The sequence below is a fragment of the Numida meleagris genome, chromosome 18 (assembly GCF_002078875.1).
Source record: "Numida meleagris isolate 19003 breed g44 Domestic line chromosome 18, NumMel1.0, whole genome shotgun sequence".
In the NCBI taxonomy this organism is placed as follows: domain Eukaryota; kingdom Metazoa; phylum Chordata; class Aves; order Galliformes; family Numididae; genus Numida; species Numida meleagris.
The window spans coordinates 98,278-119,436 of NC_034426.1; the positions used below are offsets into that span (position 1 = coordinate 98,278).

General features: G+C 48.0%; 1 protein-coding gene across 3 annotated transcripts; it reads left to right on the forward strand.

Annotated features, from left to right (window-relative positions):
* Nucleotides 7,244-20,584, forward strand: MKS1 (Meckel syndrome, type 1). 3 transcript variants are annotated; one of them, XM_021415863.1, is made up of 17 exons: nt 7,245-7,390; nt 7,483-7,660; nt 8,279-8,434; nt 9,619-9,716; nt 9,930-10,058; nt 10,368-10,472; nt 10,904-11,012; nt 11,856-11,912; nt 12,843-12,885; nt 13,405-13,467; nt 14,206-14,276; nt 15,033-15,102; nt 16,367-16,474; nt 16,975-17,108; nt 17,787-17,869; nt 17,952-18,049; nt 18,525-20,584. In XM_021415863.1, exons 1-17 carry the CDS (start codon nt 7,311-7,313, stop codon nt 18,629-18,631), a joined length of 1,689 nt encoding a protein of 562 aa, XP_021271538.1. In that variant the 5' UTR covers nt 7,245-7,310; the 3' UTR covers nt 18,632-20,584. The 3 variants fall into 3 exon arrangements, with proteins under 3 accessions (XP_021271539.1, XP_021271538.1, XP_021271540.1); XM_021415864.1 differs by lacking the exon at nt 13,405-13,467 and having other exon boundaries at nt 7,244-7,390; XM_021415865.1 differs by lacking the exon at nt 7,483-7,660 and having other exon boundaries at nt 7,304-7,390.

Below are 21,159 nucleotides of genomic sequence, written 5' to 3' on the forward strand. Positions count from 1 at the left end.
CCCCCGCCACCACTGCATGTCCCGCCGTCTGTGATCAAGCCTGGCGAAGCTGAAGGCGCGGCCGCGCGTGGAAGTGGAAAGATATTTTAGCACTGAATAGAATATTTTTAAAATTAAACTATTTGAAATACAGCACTCAGTGACTGCAGGGCGCCGGGGGCAACAGGCACTGGGGTAGGAGCTTCGGAGCAGGCGGTGGGCAGCGCCTGGCTGAGCCAAGGTGGAGCTCCCAGCCTGAGCTCAGTGCCAGCGCCATGGGGCTGTCCCCAGCTGGGCCTGGTGCTCCCCAGCATGGGGTGGGCTGGGGTAGTGGCGCCTTGCCTTGCACAGATCCGGTGCTGTTCCTGTGATGGGCTGGTTGGGCTTGGTATGGAGGCTGTAGGGCCTCACCATGGGCAGCTGGGCTCCTCCAGGCCATGTCCCCGTGAGCTGCGCTTAAATCTGGCAGTGTCACACACAGCCACGGTCCTGTAGCAAAACATGTGGCGTTTGTGTTAAACATGATAAGAGAGAAGTCCAACATTACTCCGTAGCTACGGCTGTGCCTGACCGTCCTGAAAAGCCAGTAGAAGCTGCTGCTCTGGTCACGCAGAGCAGCCCCGCGTGCAGCCGAGATGTCAGGGCTGCGTTCTGCTCACAGCTTTGAGATGGCGGGCACGCACGCTGGGGGAACCGTCCAGCCCCGAAGAGCTGTGCAGGGGGAGCTGCCGCATGCGCCCCTGCCTTTCTGCACACCCCAGGCCCTGCGTTTCCCACCTCAGCCTTACCTTATGCGAGAGAGCCCAATCAATTAGGTTAATTAACACAACACGTCCGTGGCTATCTTTGCGGTTGTCTTTGATTTGTCCTTGTGCATTGCAAAGAATGATTCTTATTTTCCAGTTTATTAAATCGAGTGTGTAAATCTAAGCTGAAGGTGTGCGGCTCCCTCTGTGTAACTGTCACATGGGTTTAATCACTTCTCCTTTCAGGCTCGGTATAGACAGATGGGGCAGCAGCCGTGGGTTAATCTGAAAACAGCTGTCCTGATGTAGTTACAAGTACTGGGAAAATTGTTTGAGGAGAGGAATGTAGAAGGGATGCTGCTTCAGACCGACATCCCGAGCTCCTGTGGCCAAGCAGAGCAGCTGCCAGGCTGCATAGTGCTATGAGAGTCGCATCATTCTGCTGTGTTGTTTTCCATGACATCTCCAAATCCTGGACTGTGACAGGTGACTGAGCAGCCCATGACGACTGCAGACCCAGATAACATTTGGGGGAAGCCCATAATTATTTCAGTGCCAATTTAATTTCTGCCTTGGTTTGTAAATCTTCAGGAGTGACCAACTCCTGTTCTGTGTTCTCAGCAGATCGAGAAAAGGGGCTTTTCTCCCTGGCACAGCCACAGGCACCACTGGTCACTGTGTAGTAAAGGGCCTCCAACCTCTCATCATGGCTTGGAGCTCTCCAAGTGGGCTCAGAAGGATGTTTTGAAGCAAAACCAACTGAAAGAAGACTTCCTAGGAGCCCACATTCCTCTAAAGTCAACAGATTCAAAACTGCCCAGGAGCTTCCATTCCTTTTAATGAGAATTGCAAAATACTTTTGAAGCTGGCTTTGTTTAGATGCAACATTTCTTCTCCTTTTCCATGTGCTTAAGTGCTAATAATATCTGTAATGATGTCAGCAACACTGCAGTACCTACTGAAACCTCTTCAGAGAGCAGCAAGAGATCATCTCTTCAGAGATCAGCCTGAGGTTGAGAAAAGCCCTTTGAGTTCTGTAGGCTAGCATGCATGGTGTTCAGTGAGTGGCTGGTTGCAAGCTGCTTCCCCTTTCTGAGGCTTTCATGTATTTCAGGTGTCAACTAGAACTCACTCTGCATACTTAGTGTGGCTCTGTGCTTGTAAAAAGATATGGAAGGAGAGGGAGTGCAAGGCTTTGCATTTCAAAACCATGTTGTCCTGCTAAATTTTAAAACTCTTCCCTTTCAAAAGCTGTGCCCTACATTTTCTTCACTCTACAGCAACACCCCACAGCAAAAATTAATCCTAACCCTGAAGTCTAAACCTAATCCCTGGCCCTAATCATAACCCCTAACCCTAACCTCTAAACCTAACCCCCTAATTACCCTAACATCTAATCCTAAACCCTAATCTGTAAACATAACCATAACTCCCACTCCTAACGTCTAATCCTACCCCTAGCCCATAACCCAAACAATAACCTTAATCCCTGAAACTAACAAAACCCTAATCCCTAACCCTAACTCTATCTGTAACCTGAAACCCTAACCCCCAACACATAACTCTAACCCTAACCTTAAACTTAACCTCTAACCCTAATCTTTAACCCCAGCCCTAATCTCTAACCCTAACCCCTAGCCCTAACTCCTAACCCTAGCCCTAAACTCTAACCCTAACCTCCTAATCTCTAGCCCTAACCATAATCCTAAAATTAACCCCTAATCCTAACGCTAAATCAAATGCCTAAATCTACTCCAAGTCTAAACCTAACCACATAACCACTATCTCTAACACATAACCCTAACCCAAAACCTAACCTAACCCCTAACCCAGAACTAAACCATAACCCTAATCCTTAGCCCTAACCCTAAACCTAACCTAACAATAAACCTCAGCCAAACCCTAATCCTAACACCTAAACCTAGCGCTAAACTCTAAACCTAATCCCCTAACGCTAAACTCTAACTCTAAACCCTAAACCTAATGCAAAAACCTAACTGTAACCCTAACACTAACTCTTACCATAACACAAAATCCTAACATTAACCCTAACCATAACATCTAACCCTAAACCCTAGCCCTAGTGGTAATGTCAGCTCTTACCCCAACCCATAATTTTAACCCCAACCCTAAGACTAACCCCCCAACCATAAGCACTAACCCTAACTATAACAATAACTCAAACTTCTAAGCCTAACCCTAAACCTATTAAGCGTAAACCTAAACCCTAGCCCTGAACCTAATCATAACCCTAACCCTAAAAACCACAACCCTAAAGATAAACTTAACCTGTAACCCCTAAACCTAACCCCAACTCCTAACCCCTTATACCAACCATAACTCAAACTCATAAACCCAAACCCCTAACCCTAAACCCAGCCCCTAAACCTAACCCCAACCACTAACCCTAATCCAAAACCTAACCCTAGCCCTAATAACCCTAACCCTAATAACCCAAACTGTTAACCCAAACCCTAACAGTAACCATAACCTTAGCCCTAAGACTAACCCCAACACCTAAACCTAACCCTAAATCAAACAAAAAATCCTAACCCCTAACCCAAACCACTAACCCTAACACCTCTAACCCCTAACACTACTCCTAATAACCCTAACCCTAATAACCTTAACCCTAACCCTAATCCCTAATTCTTACCCTAATCACTAATCCGTAACACTAATCACTAACCCCTAACACTAACCCTAATCACTAACCCCTAACAATAACCCTAACCACTAACCCCTAACCCTAGACCTAATAACCCTAAACCTAAACCAAAATCTAACCTCTAACTCTAACCCTAACCCCTATCCCTCATGCTTAACCCTAACCCTTACCCAAACCCTAATCCCTAGCCCCTAATCCTAACCATAACCCAAATAGCCCTAGCCCTAACCCTTACCCCAACCTTAAATACCCTAACCTTAATCACTAACCCTTACCCCTAACCCTAATCCTTAACCCTAAACTTAACCCCTAACCCAAGAACCAACCTTTCAAGAAGTTTATGCGGCAAGCAGTAATGTGCTGACTTGAATGAGATCTGCGTTAACCGAGTACCGCATGTTACAGGATGCATTGCCATCCCAGCATTCATCTGTCACGAGAATCAAGAGAAGTGCCGGGACCCAGCGCCGCTGTACCATAGCCCGGCGCTGCAGGGGCACCTCACTGCGATCTGCCTTCCGGGAGAGGAGGTGGGTGGCCAAAATCACAAACCACCACTTCTATGCACTCATACACCTGGAAGAAATGTAGTGCCCTTATTTTTTTCTTGCTTTTTAAAGACCAGCCAGGTTTGGAAATAGCTCCGTTCAGCACAGAGCTTTAAGGAAGCATGTCAAAATGTGTGTTTCCCTTTTCTTTTTTCATTCCACCCTTTGTCCATTCTGCTTGAGCTCTGCTGATGGTACAGCTGCTTGCCAAATACGTAGCTTGGCTGACACAGACACAAAATAGCCATCTCAAGGAAGGAGTGAATGCTGAAAACAGAAGGGATTGGAATGAAAATCTGCCCCAGACACGGCATTTGCTGAGCACAGCGTGGACCCCATGCTCGTTTCCCACAAATGGAACACATTGTATTTGATGAAGCTCAGAAGTTTTGTCCTGAAGAAAACCAGCGCTGATGTGCCTGGGAGATGGCTGGGAATCACAGCGGTGTTGTCTGGATCCTCCTGCACTTCTCATGGTCCACTCAGCACGTGGCTGTGGTCACATATTTTCAGAACTCGGGAAGAGCTGAGCGGAGTGGTCCATAATGTGGAACAAATGTTCAGTGCACCTTTACTCCAGCAGAGATCATGCTCCAGAAACACAAAGCAGATACGCCCAATGAAGTTCTGGAAGGGTCACTGAAAGAGGTTAGATGTGCCCACTCGTTGCCAGGTGACTACGTAATTAAAATACATGGGAACATCTGAAACGAAGGAGTATGTGACCAAGCAGAGCAGCAGTGGCATTGGAAACACATTGATATCCCATGCCAATATCCCGCAGAGGATTTAAGCATTCCAATACAATCAGTTTGCCAGGCAGACCACAACCTTTTCCCTTCACTGCCATGTAGAGGCAGTGCTCTAGCTGGGTTAGGCGTGCATTCACATTGCCTTTCAGTTAAATACACTTTGCAGTTCCTGCTAGGGAGGCATACCATTTTCTAACAGCATGTTTTTCTGCAAGAAATCTCAAGGGAGCTGTACCCTCCAGGGTCACTTCCAGTAAGTTAAATGACTCCCTCGTTTGCACAGGCTGCTCCTGGTCTGTTTTCCTCATCTTGCTTAACTGGTTGGACTAGAGACAAAAGTCCCTTTTCCCATTCAGAACATCATTGTTCTGTTCCTTTAAAGATAGCTAAGTTAGAAAAGAAGAGACACTGCTGCCACTGCTTCCCCACCTTTTTAAGGGAAGTTCCTTTAATTAGAGTGTTATTTTTATATTAGGGCAATTTTTCATCTTCTGGGAGCTGAACTGTTTGCAGAAGTTTAGCGTGTGTAGCATCAGCAATTGTGGGTGACGGAGATGTCTTGTTTTTTTTCTGAATCAGCTATAATCTCAGAAATCCCACCCTGTGCTGCAGCAAAACTTGGGTATTGTGGCGCTTCTTTTTTCCTTTTTTTTTTTTTTTTTTTGCACTGAAGGAGTGTAGGGGCTGTGCGAAATACATTGCAGTACAGCCTCCCTGTTTCTGCAGGGGTTGGGATCAGAGAACCGAAGGCCCAGGTGCCCAGGACATCTGCTTAAAACACCAAAAACAAAAATATTTTTCATAACAGTTTGTAACTGCAGAGCGAGTGGCTGACATACATTTCTACTGTGGGAGCAAGAAGTTGGTCTGGGCAGTTTGGCACATGACATTTTGCTCCATTTCCATTGGTAACCACAATTTTTGCTGCCAGAGCTCAACCTACCTGTGCTTACATTAAAATGTGTGTTCTGAAATGTAACTAAAAAACTTTGCCATTTGTCCTTGAGGACCAATTGCAATTAATACATATATGGGCCGCTCTTATTCACGTATTGATAAGCTTCTGCTGGGACAGGCAGCCCAGCGCTTTCCGAGTCCCGCGCTCCTTGTCCTCCCTCAGGCCCTGAGGCTCTTCCCAGGGTAGGGGTGTTATCTCACTGCTCAATGCTACAGCTAAGATATTGCCAGGATAAAGATATTGCCAATCCATAAAATATGGCTCTGGGAACACCCAGAGCTAAACGCTTTTTTTCCATGATCCATTTCTCAATTTTCAGAGATTTGTTTGTAGGTTTTTAGATCGATTTTCCTTTGCTTTAGTTGCTGTTCCCGGTTCCTGCTTATCTCTGTTCTCTCCTGCCTGACATGTAACTTCCAAACTTGGCACTTTGCAGATAAATCTTATCTCTCTATTCATCATTTTATGGCCCCTGATTACCTCTGTGCTCTGTAAAGGTGCTCTGCAAAAGCTCTCAGCTATAACAATGGCACGAGCCCATTCAGATGAGAAATCGGGAGTGCGGTTCTCCCCATGCTTCCACAACCTTCCTGCCATCCTGCCAACCACGCCAAGCTGTCGTGATGAAAACCACACTTCACTCATAAGAGAGAAGCAGCAATCTACTCACGGATTGAATGCGGCGATTTAACAAGGCTTGATTAAAAATAAGGCAGTGAGGCAAGGAGATCTGAGGCAGCTGGGTGCGCGTGGTTACGTGCTGCAGGTAGGGTAGGGCTGAACACAGACCCAGGAGCCCCTCCTGCTGGGTCGTGGCACTCAGAGCCGACCCCCTTGCTTCCTGCACCCCTTGAACCACGGAGGCAAGGAGCCGAGGGCGTGCGCACCCACTGCTGGTCCCTGCCTCGGTCAGTGGTTTCTGTCTGAGGGATTGTATGTGCGCAGTCGATCTAAGACATAATCTTAGCAAAGATAACACATCTTAACAAACTGTTACGTGCTTGCCAAGGGTTGCATTGGCAAGGCGTCTCTTGACATCTCTTGATGTCACTATTTATGGGGTAAGACGGTGGACTCGGTCACGCTTTTGGCACGTGCTCAGTCGGCCCCGAGCCCTGAAACCAGTTGTCAGCGATCAGCTCTTCCTATAGCCAGCTCGGGGCGGGTTTGTGGTCGTTATCTGTGTCCCGTGGCCGGGACTGTAAGCAGCGCCGTGCTCGCTGCTCGGGGGAGGCGGTGCGCAGACCAAGGGAGGTGGCGGAGCGCTGTGCGGGAGCACGCGGTGTCGGCGCCTCGCACATCCCGGACTGCGTGCTCCCCCAAGGCGGCACTGCGCGTCCCCGCGCGGAGCTGCCCAACCCCCCCAACGCGCGCTGCTCGGTCTGCCCGGAGCCTGCGTTGGACCCGCTCGAGCTTAGAAAACGCAGCGAGTCCCGCAGCGTTCCCCGTCCTAACCGGGATCACTGGAATTAACGGGCCGCTGCGATGCAGCATGTCGGCAGCGCAGCTCTCCGTGCCGGACCGAACGCGCCCGCAGCCGCGGAGGCGGCGCGGAAGTTTCGCTGTGACTCGCACGGCGGTGTCAGCCCCCGTGCACGGCGCGGCGCGGGACCCGGCCGCCAGGGGGCGCTGCTGCGGCCCCGCGTGCCCGGCGACGGAATGGCGGAGCCGCTGTGGAGCGCGGAGGCGGGCGGTGGAGTGTACCGCTCGCGGGACCCCGTGCGCAACCTGCGGCTGCGGTGAGCGCCCGGCCCGCCCGACCCCGGCCCCGGCCCCGGCCCCGGCCCCGGCGCCGCGCTCCCTCTCACGACCCCTCTCTCCTTCCCCTCAGGGTCCGCATCCAGCGGGTGACGGCCGCCGGGCCCCTCCCTCCGCAGGCCGCGCCGGCCCCGAGCGGCGGCCCCGAGCTGCTGGGGCTGTCCGCCCGTGCCGCGCACGGAGCTGCCGGGCGGCCCCCGGCCGAGGAGGAGCGGGCCGAGGTGGCCTGGCAGCAGAAGCTCTTCAGTCAGGTGGGTGCCCGCACCGGGCCCCGCCGCCGGACGGGATGGGCGCTCCGCACCGCCCGGCGCCGCTGTGCCCCCCCTGTTACCGCGGGGCCGGTCCGGCTGCCCCGGGCAGGCAGCGCCGGGCGGTGCCGCCTCCCGCAGCCGCTGTTCCCCAGGCTGTGCGGCCTCCGTCCCTCGGGCGCTCTCACGGCCTTTTCCAGTCCCCTCGCCGGCTTCGTTGCTTTTCTCTGAACGCGTATCCAAAACCGAATTCGGTATTCGAGGTGCGGCCTTGCCAACGCCCCGTACAAGGAGCGATCCCTTTGCTGGGCTTGGTGATGTTGAATGTCTTCCCCGTGGCCCTGACGATCTCCATATTGCGGACGCGAGCCATGATACCGCTGGCCCTCTCGGCGGCCTGGGCACGCAGCTCATGCGTTCAGCGCCTGTCCTCCAGCGCCCCGGGTCCTTTTCAGCAGGAAAGTTCCAAGCTGCTCTTTCCTGAGCTGGTATTGCTGTGTTGTATTGTGGGAACCCAAGTGCAGCACTTCAGTGTCTTTGCAAATCTCAGCTGAAGAACTTTTGTGGCTCTGACTGCATTGATGAAATCCAGCTTTTTCACTCTCCCTGTGATGCCTGCAGTTTGAGGTGGATCTGTACCAAAATGAATCAGCCTGCCAGACTCCCCTGGACCGGCAGTACCATGAAGAGATCCTGAAGCTGGAGAAGGCTGGAGGTCGGAAGAACCGTCGCATCTTCACCTACACTGACCATGACCGATTCACCAACCTAGAGGAGGTAACAGCTCATAGTTTTGCATAATCTGTACAGCAGCGTCTGTCAGCAGCACCAGGCCCACCGCAAGGGTTTGTCAGTTTGTGATTGTGGTGAAGCGTGCCAGATATCCCAGGAGCAGGAGAATGTACTGCTTCTGCAAGGCAGCTTTACCTGGTGTTCCAGACCCAGGATGAGGTCTTCTTGGTCAAGGGACATCTTGGAGGCACTTGGTTTTTCAGAGTTACGTTGTTAGAAAAGTTCACAACGGGCTCATTGCTGACCAAAGTGAGAATTCTGGACTGAGAATATAGAGGTACAGGGCATAAGACTCAGTTGGAACTGAGCACCTTGAGCAGACTTGCTTACAAGTTTTCTGTGTTTTCAAATACATAGTTACACGTGTTTATCTTATCTCTAACTGGCACACGTGTATGTGAAGCACAGCATGGTGTTTTCTAGCAGTCGTGATTCTTTGTGCTATCTTGATGGCTCAGGGGTAGTAGACTCGTTTGTCCTGTTTGCTGTTCAGTCTCACTGGCAAGAAGTTGGGCAGCATGAGCCTACCGGGAAAGCTGGGGACATTTGGGTGATTTGTTTCATAATATTGCTGAGTGAAACTTAACAAAGCAGCTTCTGATATATTACTCCAGTGATTCTTGGAGTCAGCCTTTTAATGCTTATGATGCCAGACATTGGAGAGCGCAGGGTTTCATGGATATGTCAGAAGGGCTAGGGTTCTGTGATCTTGTTTGTCTGCAAGTCTGCTTTGTTCATCTAAGTAGCAGAGTACCACGGTCCTTATCCCAAGGGTTGGGCTATCTTTCTGGTCGTTGTGATGAGCAAGTGCCTTTTAGTTCGCGTGCTGTATGAACTAGCAAAATCTGGTAAGATTCCACTGATTAACATAAAATGCAAACTAATATATGTATATATGCACATACCAACAAAGTTAACAGATTTTCCTGTTACAAAGACTATTTGGCTAAAATAGTTAGGGAGGGAAAGATCACTACTGTATGTAACCTGCTGGGTGGAGCTCAGCTGTGCTTTTCCACAAGAGCAGTGAAGGAAATCTGCAGTCTTTAAGCAGCTTTTCCTTGCACTTGCATGTATAAATACTTATTCTGTCTTCCTGGGGCAGAGTTGCATTTGAGAAAAAAGTCCTGTTGTACTTAAGCTGGTTCTATTCTGTTTCTCGCTTCCAGCACTGCCAGAAAGTAACTGATGAAAACTGTGAGATGCCATCATATCTGGCAGAGAGGATGGCCAATGTGAGGAGGAGAAGACAAGACCGTAAGCCGCTGTGAGTTCAAACAGAGGCTCAGAACTTGCTGGTGCGGGTTTTCTGGTGTCCCTGCTGCAGAGCAGCCTGGTCTGTGGAATCTGGTGGCTTGAGCTGTGCTGGACTCAGAATCTGGCAGTTTGACTCTTCATTGTGAAGGGCTCAGTGCTGGCTGTGCCAGGCTGCTGGGGTGAGTTCTGTTGACTGTGAGTTATGCTGTTCTGTTATTGACAGAGAAGCGAGTTCTCTCAAGTCAAAAATCATCACCTGGGAGCCCTCGGAAGAATTTATAAAGAACAGTCATGTGATTAACACTCCTGTTCAGACTATGTACATCATGGGGGACTTGGGACCTTATGGGAAGTAAGTAAAATCCTGAAGTGATCCTAATTTCCTAGAAGCAAACCCATCTCCTTACTTAAATTTCCTACTTCTCTCTTTAGTAGAGGGAATTCCAAGAGTAACTGCAGCTACTCTTTCTCTCTGCTTCTTAACTCATTGGGAGGTACTGAATGTGTCCCTCCAAAAGGCTTTTTAAACTAATGTGGGGAAGTATGGGTGTGTTTATTCCCTTCTGTACCTCTGTGTGTCTTCACCAGCTCTGCTGTTCCAGAGCAAGGGAGTGTGCACTCTACTTAGACTTCCTTTGTGTTTCTTGATGTCTTCCATTAGGCTTGGTCAGAGGGAATACGAACATGTTCTTTGTACAATCAAGGTGGATGGCAATGGGGTGATCACAGTGAAGCCTGACTTTACTGGCACCAAAGGAGCCTACTGGTGAGCAGGGCAGGGCTGGTACTAATCATGGGGCTTGTATGGAGGGCTGAAATTGCTGCCTCTTGGTCGCCCTTTGGGCAGTGGATCAGCCTTTAAATTGAGGGATGTTATTAAGATTTATTTCTGAGGTTTCTAAGGCTGGACCGTTTGATTCTTGTGCTTGGTGTCACGGTGCGTGTGATGTGTTGGGCTCTGGAGCCAGGCCCTAGGGATACAGGTTGTGTGTGCACTGGACAAAAGCGAGTCTCTCTTTTTGAGTCATTGATGCTGGCAGGCACTTAGGAATGAGGAGAGGGCTGTTAGTGCCCTTGTGTTACCACACAGGCCATGCTGGGGGGTTTCTGCGTCAGGATGGCACAGCTGATGTTGCTGCCTGGGCCTGTTTCTTGTGTAATGCAGGAGTTTTTCCCTGTGTGTTTTGGGTTCTGCAGGATTGAGCTGGGTGGACAGAAGCGAGAGCTGTGGAAATACACCATTGAGAATGCATCTGTGCAAGTGCAGCCAGAGGAGGAGGAGCGTGAGCAGCGTGTGTTCAAAGATGTAAGAACTGGTCTGCTGATTGTATTAACCAGTCCTTATTTGACAGAGGGATCTCAGACTCTCACATAAGATATAATTGTTAGTGCTGTTGACACCAAAAACTGGCAAAATGAATGTCACTGGCAGTGAGTTTCATCATGCCTGACGATTTAAGAACTCCAATAAATATTCCCCCATTGCTTCATTCCTTACTCTAGGTAGATGGCCATGTCTGTTTGCCACTGGTATTAGTTGTGTTGGCCACTGACCACGGTTGATGTATGTAGTCAGAGCTGATGCAAGAAACCACTCAAATTTGTGCCTTTGTAGTGTCTCCTGCCAGAGGTTTTCCTTCCCTTTGGAGGAGTAACGCTTTCCTTCATCTTCTTGTTGCTGCCTGCATACTCATCAAATAATTTCTTGTTACTTGAGCTGTTCGGATCTCATTTTGTGCCTTGACCGTTCTGAATTGTCCTTCTGCCTGTGACAGTTTATAAACGTACTTAGTGTGTTTTAGTGCTAAATTTGTAAGCTTCCCTGTTGTTCTTGTGGTCAGTAAGGGAATCCTGATTTACCTGCCCTGATCTCCCATTGTGTCATTTCAGATTTGCTGATTCTTTGTAGCTTCATTTTGTGTTAGACATAGCTTGATGAAGACTTCTGTGAAGCTGGTTTGGTGTTATGCAGTTAGCATCTTTTCTTTTGCTCTATTCTTGTATCTCTGTATCTGCTGTAACAGCAAAAAACCTGATAGCTAAGCTCGTCAGCAATGTAAATTGTTTTTAAGTTACAATTTTTGCAGTAATATAAGTAATAACATATAATCAAAAAGACACTTTTTCTAATCTTGTTCTGTGTTTTCAGCTGTACAGTCGGCACAGGGAATACCTCAGCAGCCTGGTAGGCTCAGAATTTGAGATGGTGAGTACCAGCGGCACTCAGCAGGGACCTGGTGCACTGCTGCCTTCCGAGGCTGTTCTGGTCAGCATGGCTGCCATTTGTACCACAGTCTCAAAGATTTCCTTGTTCTTGAGAGTTCACTGGCAGCTTTTACTTTGTGGCCTCCTGCTGAAAGTTGGGCTGAAAGGAACTGATTTCAAGGGATATCGGGACCTGCAGAGGTCCAACGTGCATCTGTCAGGCCTGCAGTATACTGAGCACTGCAGTCTCTGTGAGACATCTGTTGGCTGAAGGCCTTAGACTGTAATAAACTAATAAGGAAAGATGGTTTGTATATTTGGGGTAGAGGTTGCTGTTAACTTCTTGAATGTCAAATGCATCCATGTATCAGTTTGTTTGCATAAACAGGTCTTCCCATCCCTCAAACTCATGCACGGTTTCCCTGCTCACTAAATTATCCAGTGTGCAATCTTTTTTGCTGAAGTCTTGTTTGCCGAAGTGGGAAAGTTGTTATACTCTTTCTTGTAATGAATATGAGTTCATCTTTGGGATTTTTCATTGGAGAGGAATGTGTGTTTCATACTCTTGGGTAAGTGCAAGAACACTGCAGGAGAAACAGGACTATGATTTTATGATTCCTGCAGTTGACTTCTCGCTACATTTTACATATATCTAGAAACCTGTAAAAGACCTGATTTATAGAGCATGGAACTCCTGCAGAATGAGAATTTAGTCTTTCTAAGGAGCCTCTGTCTGGAGGGACCTGTCACTTCTGGAAAGGATGTCAGGATAACATGAGAAGTGATGGTTCCTCCCTAAGAATCACATCGAACCATTCAAGTACAAATGTTTGTGAAGGTCTCCATGTGAGACCTTGCCAGGAGGGAACAGTGTGAGTTTCCACCAGTGGTCACTAAGCCCTTCATCTTGTTTATCTGCTTGTTCTTGCAGACGCTTCCTGGTACACTGCGGCTTTTTATGAATGGAGAAGTAGGTGAGTCTCATTGTGAACTGTAATTTTAGGGGCAAATCTGTGTCTGCTGGGACAGCTGAGGCTATGATGGGTCCAGAGATTCCTGGTTCACATCTTGGTCCAGCGTAGGTGTTTCTCTCCCTAGAAGCCTTTGCTTTTTCCCTCTTTTCCCCTGCTTTTGTCAACTAACCCCTTGTGTGGCTGTTGCAGATTAGAGGTTATAAATACTACAGCTGTCCTAGGCAGACATACAGGCATGAACAAAGGGGAACAGATTGGGGAGTAATGGACAATATTAAAAAGAGAGCAATTAAATATGTGACCTACCTAGTCTTGTTAGTTTTATGGGTACAGGGCTAGTCTTGAGAAAGAACATTCTCTGAGGGTCGTATCTGTTACTTTAATGGCCCTGGCCTTTCCCAGCTTCCAGCAATAACTTTTTCCCCAAGGTTGTTTGGGCTGCCTCTCCCAGAAGTCTTCAGTGAGTACCAGAGGAGTTTGTATGGAAGTGAGTGGCTGAAATTCATTCTCTCTTCTCAGTTTCAGCTCAAGGCTATGAGTATGACAACCTTTATGTTCATTTCTTTCTAGAACTGCCTAAACGTGAGTATTTGTGTTTCTAGACATATCACAACAATTTAAGGAATAAAGCATGCTTTGGCTTATCCATCAGATCAGCTCTGCTAAAAGTTGGTAAATGTTGATGTAGGGGCTGGGATCTAATGAGAGGTCTTCAGAGCTAAAGTGCAGAACTCAGTGGTTTGAAGGAAACTGACATCCTGGGGAATGTCAGCATCTTCCTTTCGTGTCCCTTCCAAATCTGGCTGGATTTGGTCCATGGGCTTCTTAGCCAGTGATGATGGTGTCCAGCAAACTACTCCAGGTTCCTTCCTGGTGCTGCAGAGAAGAGCCATCCTGTCTTCTTTGTCTCAGCGATGACCTTGTCCGATTTCACTGCCCACCACTGTGTTTTTATGTTTTGTGCTGTTTTCAGTTTTGACTGATAAAGTTCCCAGCACTAACATGCACATCTTGCTTTGTATTTAACCCCGCTGAAGCAATGGCGCTGGCTTCCCTCTCGTTATTCCTGAGGAGATACTGCCTGTGCTAATATGTACATTTAGATAAGGTTCTACTCTTAAGGTGGAGTTGGTGGTGTCATAGTTCCAGGGTGAGCTAGAGAGCAGTCAATGTCTGGAACAATATGGAGCAAAACACACGTAGGGAAATTCAGTGTGGGTGAACATCTGGATCTGACTTCCTCCTTCAAGCAGGTCTGGTATATGAGTCCTTCATCTCACCCAAAGCATTCACCACTGTGCTCACGTTCTCTTCTCCCAGACTGGTCAAGCCCTGCGTTCCAGCAGCTGTCAGGAGTGACTCAGACCTGTGCCACCAAGACAGTGGGCTGGGTAAGGACACCTTCAGACCTGCAGGAGCAGAGTTTGAGCAGACATTCTCTGAGGTGAAACGTGTAGCAGGCTACAGATTTATCCACACGACAGCTCCTTTCAAGAGCAGAGCATATTAGGAATCTGCCTTATTTTGGTTGTACTTGACACCTTTCATGGTGTCACTGTGTTCAAATAAAAATTCAGAGCAGTTTCTCACTTTTTTCTTCTTTCTGTCTGATTGCCTTTGGATCTTTGATTGTTGTGTGCTTTGATGCTCGGAGTTAATGGAGCAATGTTCTGGTTTGCCTGGGAATGGAGTGCACACAGTCTCTAAACTGATTTCTCAGAATGATTCCCTTCTCCTGTCTGGGTAGTTAGTTCAGTTGCTGTCTCCAGCTCCGCTCTTGGAGACGGTGACATTTGAATTTTATCAACATTCTGGTGTTGTTTATGTGAACTAATTTGCATATTACAAAGTTCGTTGTCATACAACATTTTAGTAAGAATGTTGTTTGAGGTGTTCTGTAAAGACCATGGTAGTGTGTAATAGTTATGAAGATAGCTGAATTGTCTTTTGAAGTTTGTTGCTCTTTCTCCTTTTCCATTATTTTTAACAGCCTGTTCTATCAGCATGGCAGTGAGAGTGCGTACAGGTCCTTTGGGTGTCATTACTTCTGTCTTTTATCCTCTTCTCCCTGCAGTCTGTGCCCCCTGCAATACCAGTGATGAACTCTGCTGGCAAGGAATCTGACCTCTGTCCTGTTCCTTACCTAGGATAATGTGGCGTACTTCTGCTACCCCTTCACTTTGGAGATGTTTTTCACCCAAGAAGATGAATCAGAAGGTGTGTCTCCTTGTTTCTCTGAGATGTGCAAATGACTTTTCTTGACTGCATTCTGCCACTTGGTGTGTTGATGGTCCCTCGCCAAGGAAAAAGGACAGGTGTAAACAAGGGAATCAAAGAATTGTAGAATATAGCTAGTTGGAAGGGACCCATTAACGATCATCAATTCGAACCTTTGACTCCACACAGGACCACCCAAAAATCAAACCATAGTTCTAAGAGCATTGTCCAAATGCTTCTTGCACTCTGGCAGCCTTGGTACTGTGACCACTTCAGGGAAACGTTCATTAAGCAAACGTTCTCCCCTTCACTGCACAGCCTCTGGACTTGTGCTATTTTATGCCCTGCCCAGCAGTGCATTACTGTTAGCATGTATTCATTGACATTGCTTTGCTTCCAGCTTATAGTCAGCTTCATCCGTTTGCAAAATGGCTTGGATCTTAGTTTGTCTGTCTCAAAATGCCTGGCATGTTGGTCTGCATTGCCATGTCCGTTGTACTGCATAGACGAGTGGGTTTCTGCAGTGGAAGAAACAGGCATATTTTTGTACACAGCTAAAACTCTGTGCTGAGTCTAATGTTTGTAGACACACTCAGTGACCTGTATAATCTTTGTATAGTTTATGTCACTTGGAAATTTCCTGCTCTATTTTCAGCAGGGCTCCTCTGCTTCTCTTTCCTACTGCTTCACTGTGTTGCTGCTGCTCCTTCCTCACCATCCCTGCTGCTCTTTGGTTTGCAGTCACTTGGGACAGCTTCGCAGCATATCTTGCCACTTGAATCTAATATATGCATTGAGCTGACACTAACAAACTTTCAGCTCAGAATAAATATGATGAGTTTATTTCACCATGGAGAAGATAAATGCTTGGAGGCCTGTAGGACAATCCAAGTTAATAGTCCCCAGCAGTGATGAGAAAGATCAGAGATAAAAAGGCTCCCCTGTTTTGCATCAGTTGTTTGCAGAAGATTGTCATAACTGCCCAAAGACAATTGAGGAATCAGTTTGATGTGTCTCAGAGACTCAACAAAACAAAGATTTTCCCCAGTTTTTTTAGCATTTTACCAGTGTGTTTTCATCCTCAAGTCTGAGGGTTCATCTTTTGCTGGAAAAATAATCATGCATACATCTAGGTTTGTCATGTGGGGAGAAGTAGAGGAAGGACTCCTTGCTAGTGGAGTCGAAGTGTTTAGGAATTTTTTTCTCTGTGATAGTCTCCCTCTTCATCATTCAAAAAATTGTGATCTGCTCCCTTTCCTTGCAGACTGTCTCCCTCAGTGGCCTGTTCTCTACTTCGAGGTTCTGTCCCTGGATTTCTGGCAGAGGTATCGTGTTGAAGGATATGGTTCTTTGGTGCTGCCAGCATCTCCAGGTAAAAAAACATCTTTGGGGCAGTATGTTAAGTGTCTAGGGAAATGAGAGTTGAGTGGTTCTCTTTGGAACAGCTGCACCTCGTTCTGGGGGGCTTCACCTTTGCATTTTGAAATGAATAGTTTGCTGTCCGTGAAGCAGCAAAGAGTGATTTGATGTATCCTGCACCATTCTGTCGTGTTGAGAAGCACTGTGTGTTGTCACACTTGCTCTTCCAGTGGTTCTGTTGCAAAACGGTATGTGATAAAGCTCTGCATGTCCATATTTACAATAGCAGTAGGCCCCTTCTGTCCCACGTGGAATCTCAGGCTCACAAGTAGTCTGACATTATCACATAGTAAAGGGAGTAGTTTCAGTGCTGGCTGTGTGGCTGGGGCTTGCTTGTTGGAAAACACTGGGAATCAGTAGGTATTCATCACTAGGTATCCATCCACCGTGATGTCCTCTGTGACTTTGGACTGTTGGTCAGTGCTGCTAAATTGTCCTGTTGTCTTGGCTCAGGTCTCCACATGCTTACCATCCCTACCTGGCGCCCTGTAGAGCTGGGTACAGTTGCTGAGATGAGGAGATTTTTCATCGGTGGGTCTCCTGAGCTGGAGGACATGACCTATGCCAGGATACCAACAGCCTTCAAGGTAGGCTTTGCTGTGGGATGTTGCTCTTGCTGGGAAATGGTGGATTATGCTCTTAGAATCATAGATTATCCCAAGTTGGAAGGGGCCCCAAGGATTATCAAGTTCTGCTTCTGGCTCCACACAACACTACCCGCAACTAAAACCGTATGTCCCCTGTCTTAACACTTCTCAAACTCCAGCAGCTTTGGCAGCGCAGTGGCTCCCCTGGGAGCCTGTTCCAGGCCCAACAAGCCTCTTAGAGAAGAACCTCTTCCCAGTCCCCGCTCTGAGCCTGCCTGGAGGCAGCTCTGTGCTGTTCCTTGGCGTTCTATCACCTCCACTCCCCACCTACATCATACCCTCAAGACCTCTCACCATCTTTCTTGCCTTCCTTTGGAATCTCTGTAATAGGTTGATGTCCTTCTTCTGTTGTGGCACCCAAACTGAACATGGTGCCTGAGGTGCAAACCTTCTCCCAGCACTGCACTATCATCTTCCCAGTGTTTAGGTCCTGCCCTTAGCACAGCCTGAAACTGTTTGCTTGTCTCTCTGACATCAGTTTCTGTTTGTAGCAGGGCAGGGAGAGATTCTGTGCCTGCAGGAGCGCTTGTCCTGGTGGGGCTCACTCATTTCTGCTGGGGTCAGCTTGCTGTAATAGGTTACAGGCTGTACGTACTCTAACTTGTGCTGTTTCTGCAGGGAAAGCATCTGAGCCGCTTTGGTTTTCGCACAGAGACAACAGGGAATGTCACGTTCCGGCTTTACTGCCTGCAGCAGTCTAAGTGAGTGCAGCAAAGTGAGCACAAGCTCCATCTTGTGTGCCGTGTTCTTCCAGCCCTGACCTCGAGCTGTACTTCTGTGCAGAGCCTTTCTGGAAACCAGTGCCTTGAGGCATCGCATGCAGAGTGTTCTGGACCGTCTTGGGGGCTTCAGCCAGCAGAGTTCTGTCTACAATGTTTTGGGTAGGGCCTTCAGACTTTCTCTTTGTGGAGGGCCTTTGGCTCACTTTTGTCCCCTTTTTACAGGGTGGTCAGGATAGTCAGGAGAATCCATTGCTGGGAGTGGAATTATCCCCCACTGTGAGCTCTCTCTGAGTTAAAGTAGGAGTTAAATGTTCTGACCTGACACTGCTGAAAATTGGAGGAGGCATCAGCCCTGAGCAGGCAGGAGGGATACTTGCTTCATGAAGGCAAAGCCTAGACTGAGCTGCCTGGTCTTGCACCAAACACAGCTTGTGGCTGTGGTGCACAGGATCGGTCTCTGATCCATTATGCACAGAGCAAAGACAGTGCTTAGAAGTGAAGAGAGCAGCAAGAGCCAGGTGGTACTTAGTGAGACTCCTGTTCTGAGAGGTGATGTGCACTGAACAGAGCTGTCCTTCCAGTACCCTGCAGCTGTCTGATGCATTCTGACTTGCTGTCATCTGCTGTGTTGCAGAGGCTTTCCAGCGGGCACGGCGCCGCATGCAGGAGGCCCGTGAGAGCCTTCCCCAGGACCTCATCAGCACCTCTGCCTCCAGTGTGCAGCATCCACAAGAACCCTGACTGACAGACAGACAGCCTCTGCTGCCCCTAGCCTGGGGACAGCCCACATCTTCTCTCTGATAGAAGCTCCCAGTGCCCGTGCCCCAGAGCTCTTTAAAGCCCTTCCTTTGCAGTTTTCTTTGGGCAGGAGCAGTAGTCTATAGCGCATCCATACTGAGAATCTTCGTGTTTCCACGGGTACCCTTCTGTTTCGAGGCATTTTGTTACCAGGCCCTAATGATAGAGCCAGTTGTTCACATTTCTGCTGAGCAGACTAACATGCTGACATGAGACCTGGGAACTTTTCCAATACTGAATTGTAAGCAATTAGAAAAATTTCAAGTCTACTTGACTAGGTAAATTTACTTTTCTTCTTAAAGAAGAGGGTGTTGTTGAAGGTCAAGGCATGAATGCTGTTTGAGATGTAATTAAATGAATAGTTAACTTCTTGAGAAATACTGATAGTTGTTGTCAGCATTTGTAGCTGTAGGTTGATTTTCAGTAAAATGAATCTGACCACCTGTGTTTTAAAATTGATTCATTCCTAGAGAAAGAGAGGGGTCTTCATCGCATATAACATTAAATCAAAGCAAAGAAATTATGTATGACAGATTTCAGACTGGAGAAAAGGGTTACATTCTGTATTTCTTTGCATGTCTGTGGAGTTTCTGGCTCTTATGTTTGCAATGATGAGCGGAAGGACTTTGAGAATACAACTGAAAAGACATATTCCCTTTAGTTCGTAGCAGAGCTGGGGCTGGATGGTTTGCAGATGAGAACAGATTGTAACATTTGCACAGCAGCTGAACTTTGAACTGTTAAGCTCTTCATCTGAGCTGCAATTCATTGCTCCATCTCTGCAATACACTGCATTGCTTCCTGGGGAAGCATATGTTTACCCAGTTTTTACCCACTTTCTTCTCCTGTTCTTTTCTCAACCTTTTCTATTCCCCCATTTTTGTTCCTGTCTCACATTCACGGAGTGAGGCTACCTGCAGACCAGCCCTGCAAAATCTCAGAAAGAAAAATCTCAGCCCGGAAAAATCTCAGGCTGAGATCATGCAGGGCTGAGTGCATCTGAAGAGACAGAATTTGCAGGCAGGATACAAATAGGAACCAGCTTCCTCCTCTTGCTCTACATGTTCTTCCCTAGCAGGGGATGGCTGTCAAGGAGGAGATGCAGCACATAGATGGGCTCGGGATTGAGAGGTGAACTTGACCACAGATGCTGTTGCTCTTTCAAAAGAGGACTTTTGCTTGCCTACCTCACCTGCAGCCCCTCCTTTTTGGTGGAAGAACCTGCCAGCCTGGATTAGGTAGCATGGCCTGTTAGCGGAGCAGTGTCCTTGGCCCAGTGCTGGGTGATGCATCTCGTGAATGAGTCAGCTCTCCTGTCCTGCTGGGTGATGTGACGTAGCAGATAAGGCATGATGGCTATGAATGCTGAGCTCTGGAATAGCAGAACCGAGGCTTGTCTGGTCCTTGGGGGTATGGTCACAATTCACAGGGACTGACCCACGCTGTGCCCAGGATGAGAAGTGTTCAGGGAATAATATGGAGCTGCTCAGTCTTCTACCTGGGTTTGTTTTTTTAAGTCATGGTTCATGTCATAGCCCTATATGCTTATTGCAAGTTCATAAACAATAATTAATTTCTGTTAGGGTATTTCTGTGCGCTTATCACTGATAGCTGAATCACATCTCTCTGAAACACCGAATCAAGACTGAGTTAGCAGGTAGGAGAATATCCATTTTGTTGGGATGGCACTGAGGGCAGAGGACAGACTCCTCTGATGGGCCACCCTCAGCCAGTGTGTGTTTGCTGGCAGTGTCTGATGGGCTGAACAGTAAGGTTATGCAGCTGCAGTGAAGTTTACACAATAATACAAGTTTTGATAGTTAAAACCCCGGTGAGTATAAAATCTTACAGAAACGTGAGAGCAAAATTTAAAAATAAAAACCAGTTGTAACCAAAGAAGTATTCTTCCAAAGCAGGACAGGGGGGTGGTTCTCACCCTGGTGCTCACAGCCTCTGGGCCAGGCACAACAAAGTGCTGCTGCTTGTAAAGACATTATAGGGAAAGCCTTCAGCAAGTATGCACTTTTGCAAATTAAATTACAACATTTCTATATATGGGCACATGTAGGAAAATGTCACTGATCTTCTAATCAGAACTGGCATCTGGTGCAGGGCCCGTGTTCAGAGCTCGCACAGTCGCCTGGCCAGGGGGAATGAGGTCGTGTGTCCGCCAGGTACACACAGATCACGTAACAGATGGCAAATGGGGACAGACAGAATTGAGGGACGGAGGGACTGATGTTCCTGCAAGAGTGACGGGGTTCCCTAAGGGGGAGTTTCCCTGGATTCTGCACCAGAGAGGCAGCTCTGCGGCAACACAGACTTGAAAGCCAATAGAAGGGGCAGGAGCCGTGGTGCACGGAGCCTGGGGCAGGGGCAGCGGTTATTGGGAGTTCCCTGGGGGGGGCTGGGGTGCTGCGGGGCAGGGGAGCAGCCTCCAGGACTGCCACGGCTGCAGCTCATAGCTGCTC

Coding starts and splice junctions, on each gene's coding strand:
- MKS1 (XM_021415863.1), top strand. CDS start 7,311: ATGGCGGAGCCGCTGTGGAGCGCGGAGGCGGGCGGTGGAGTGTACCGC. Junction 7,391..7,482: donor GTGCGCAACCTGCGGCTGCG/GTGAGCGCCCGG, acceptor CCTTCCCCTCAG/GGTCCGCATCCAGCGGGTGA. Junction 17,109..17,786: donor GGATACCAACAGCCTTCAAG/GTAGGCTTTGCT, acceptor CTGTTTCTGCAG/GGAAAGCATCTGAGCCGCTT.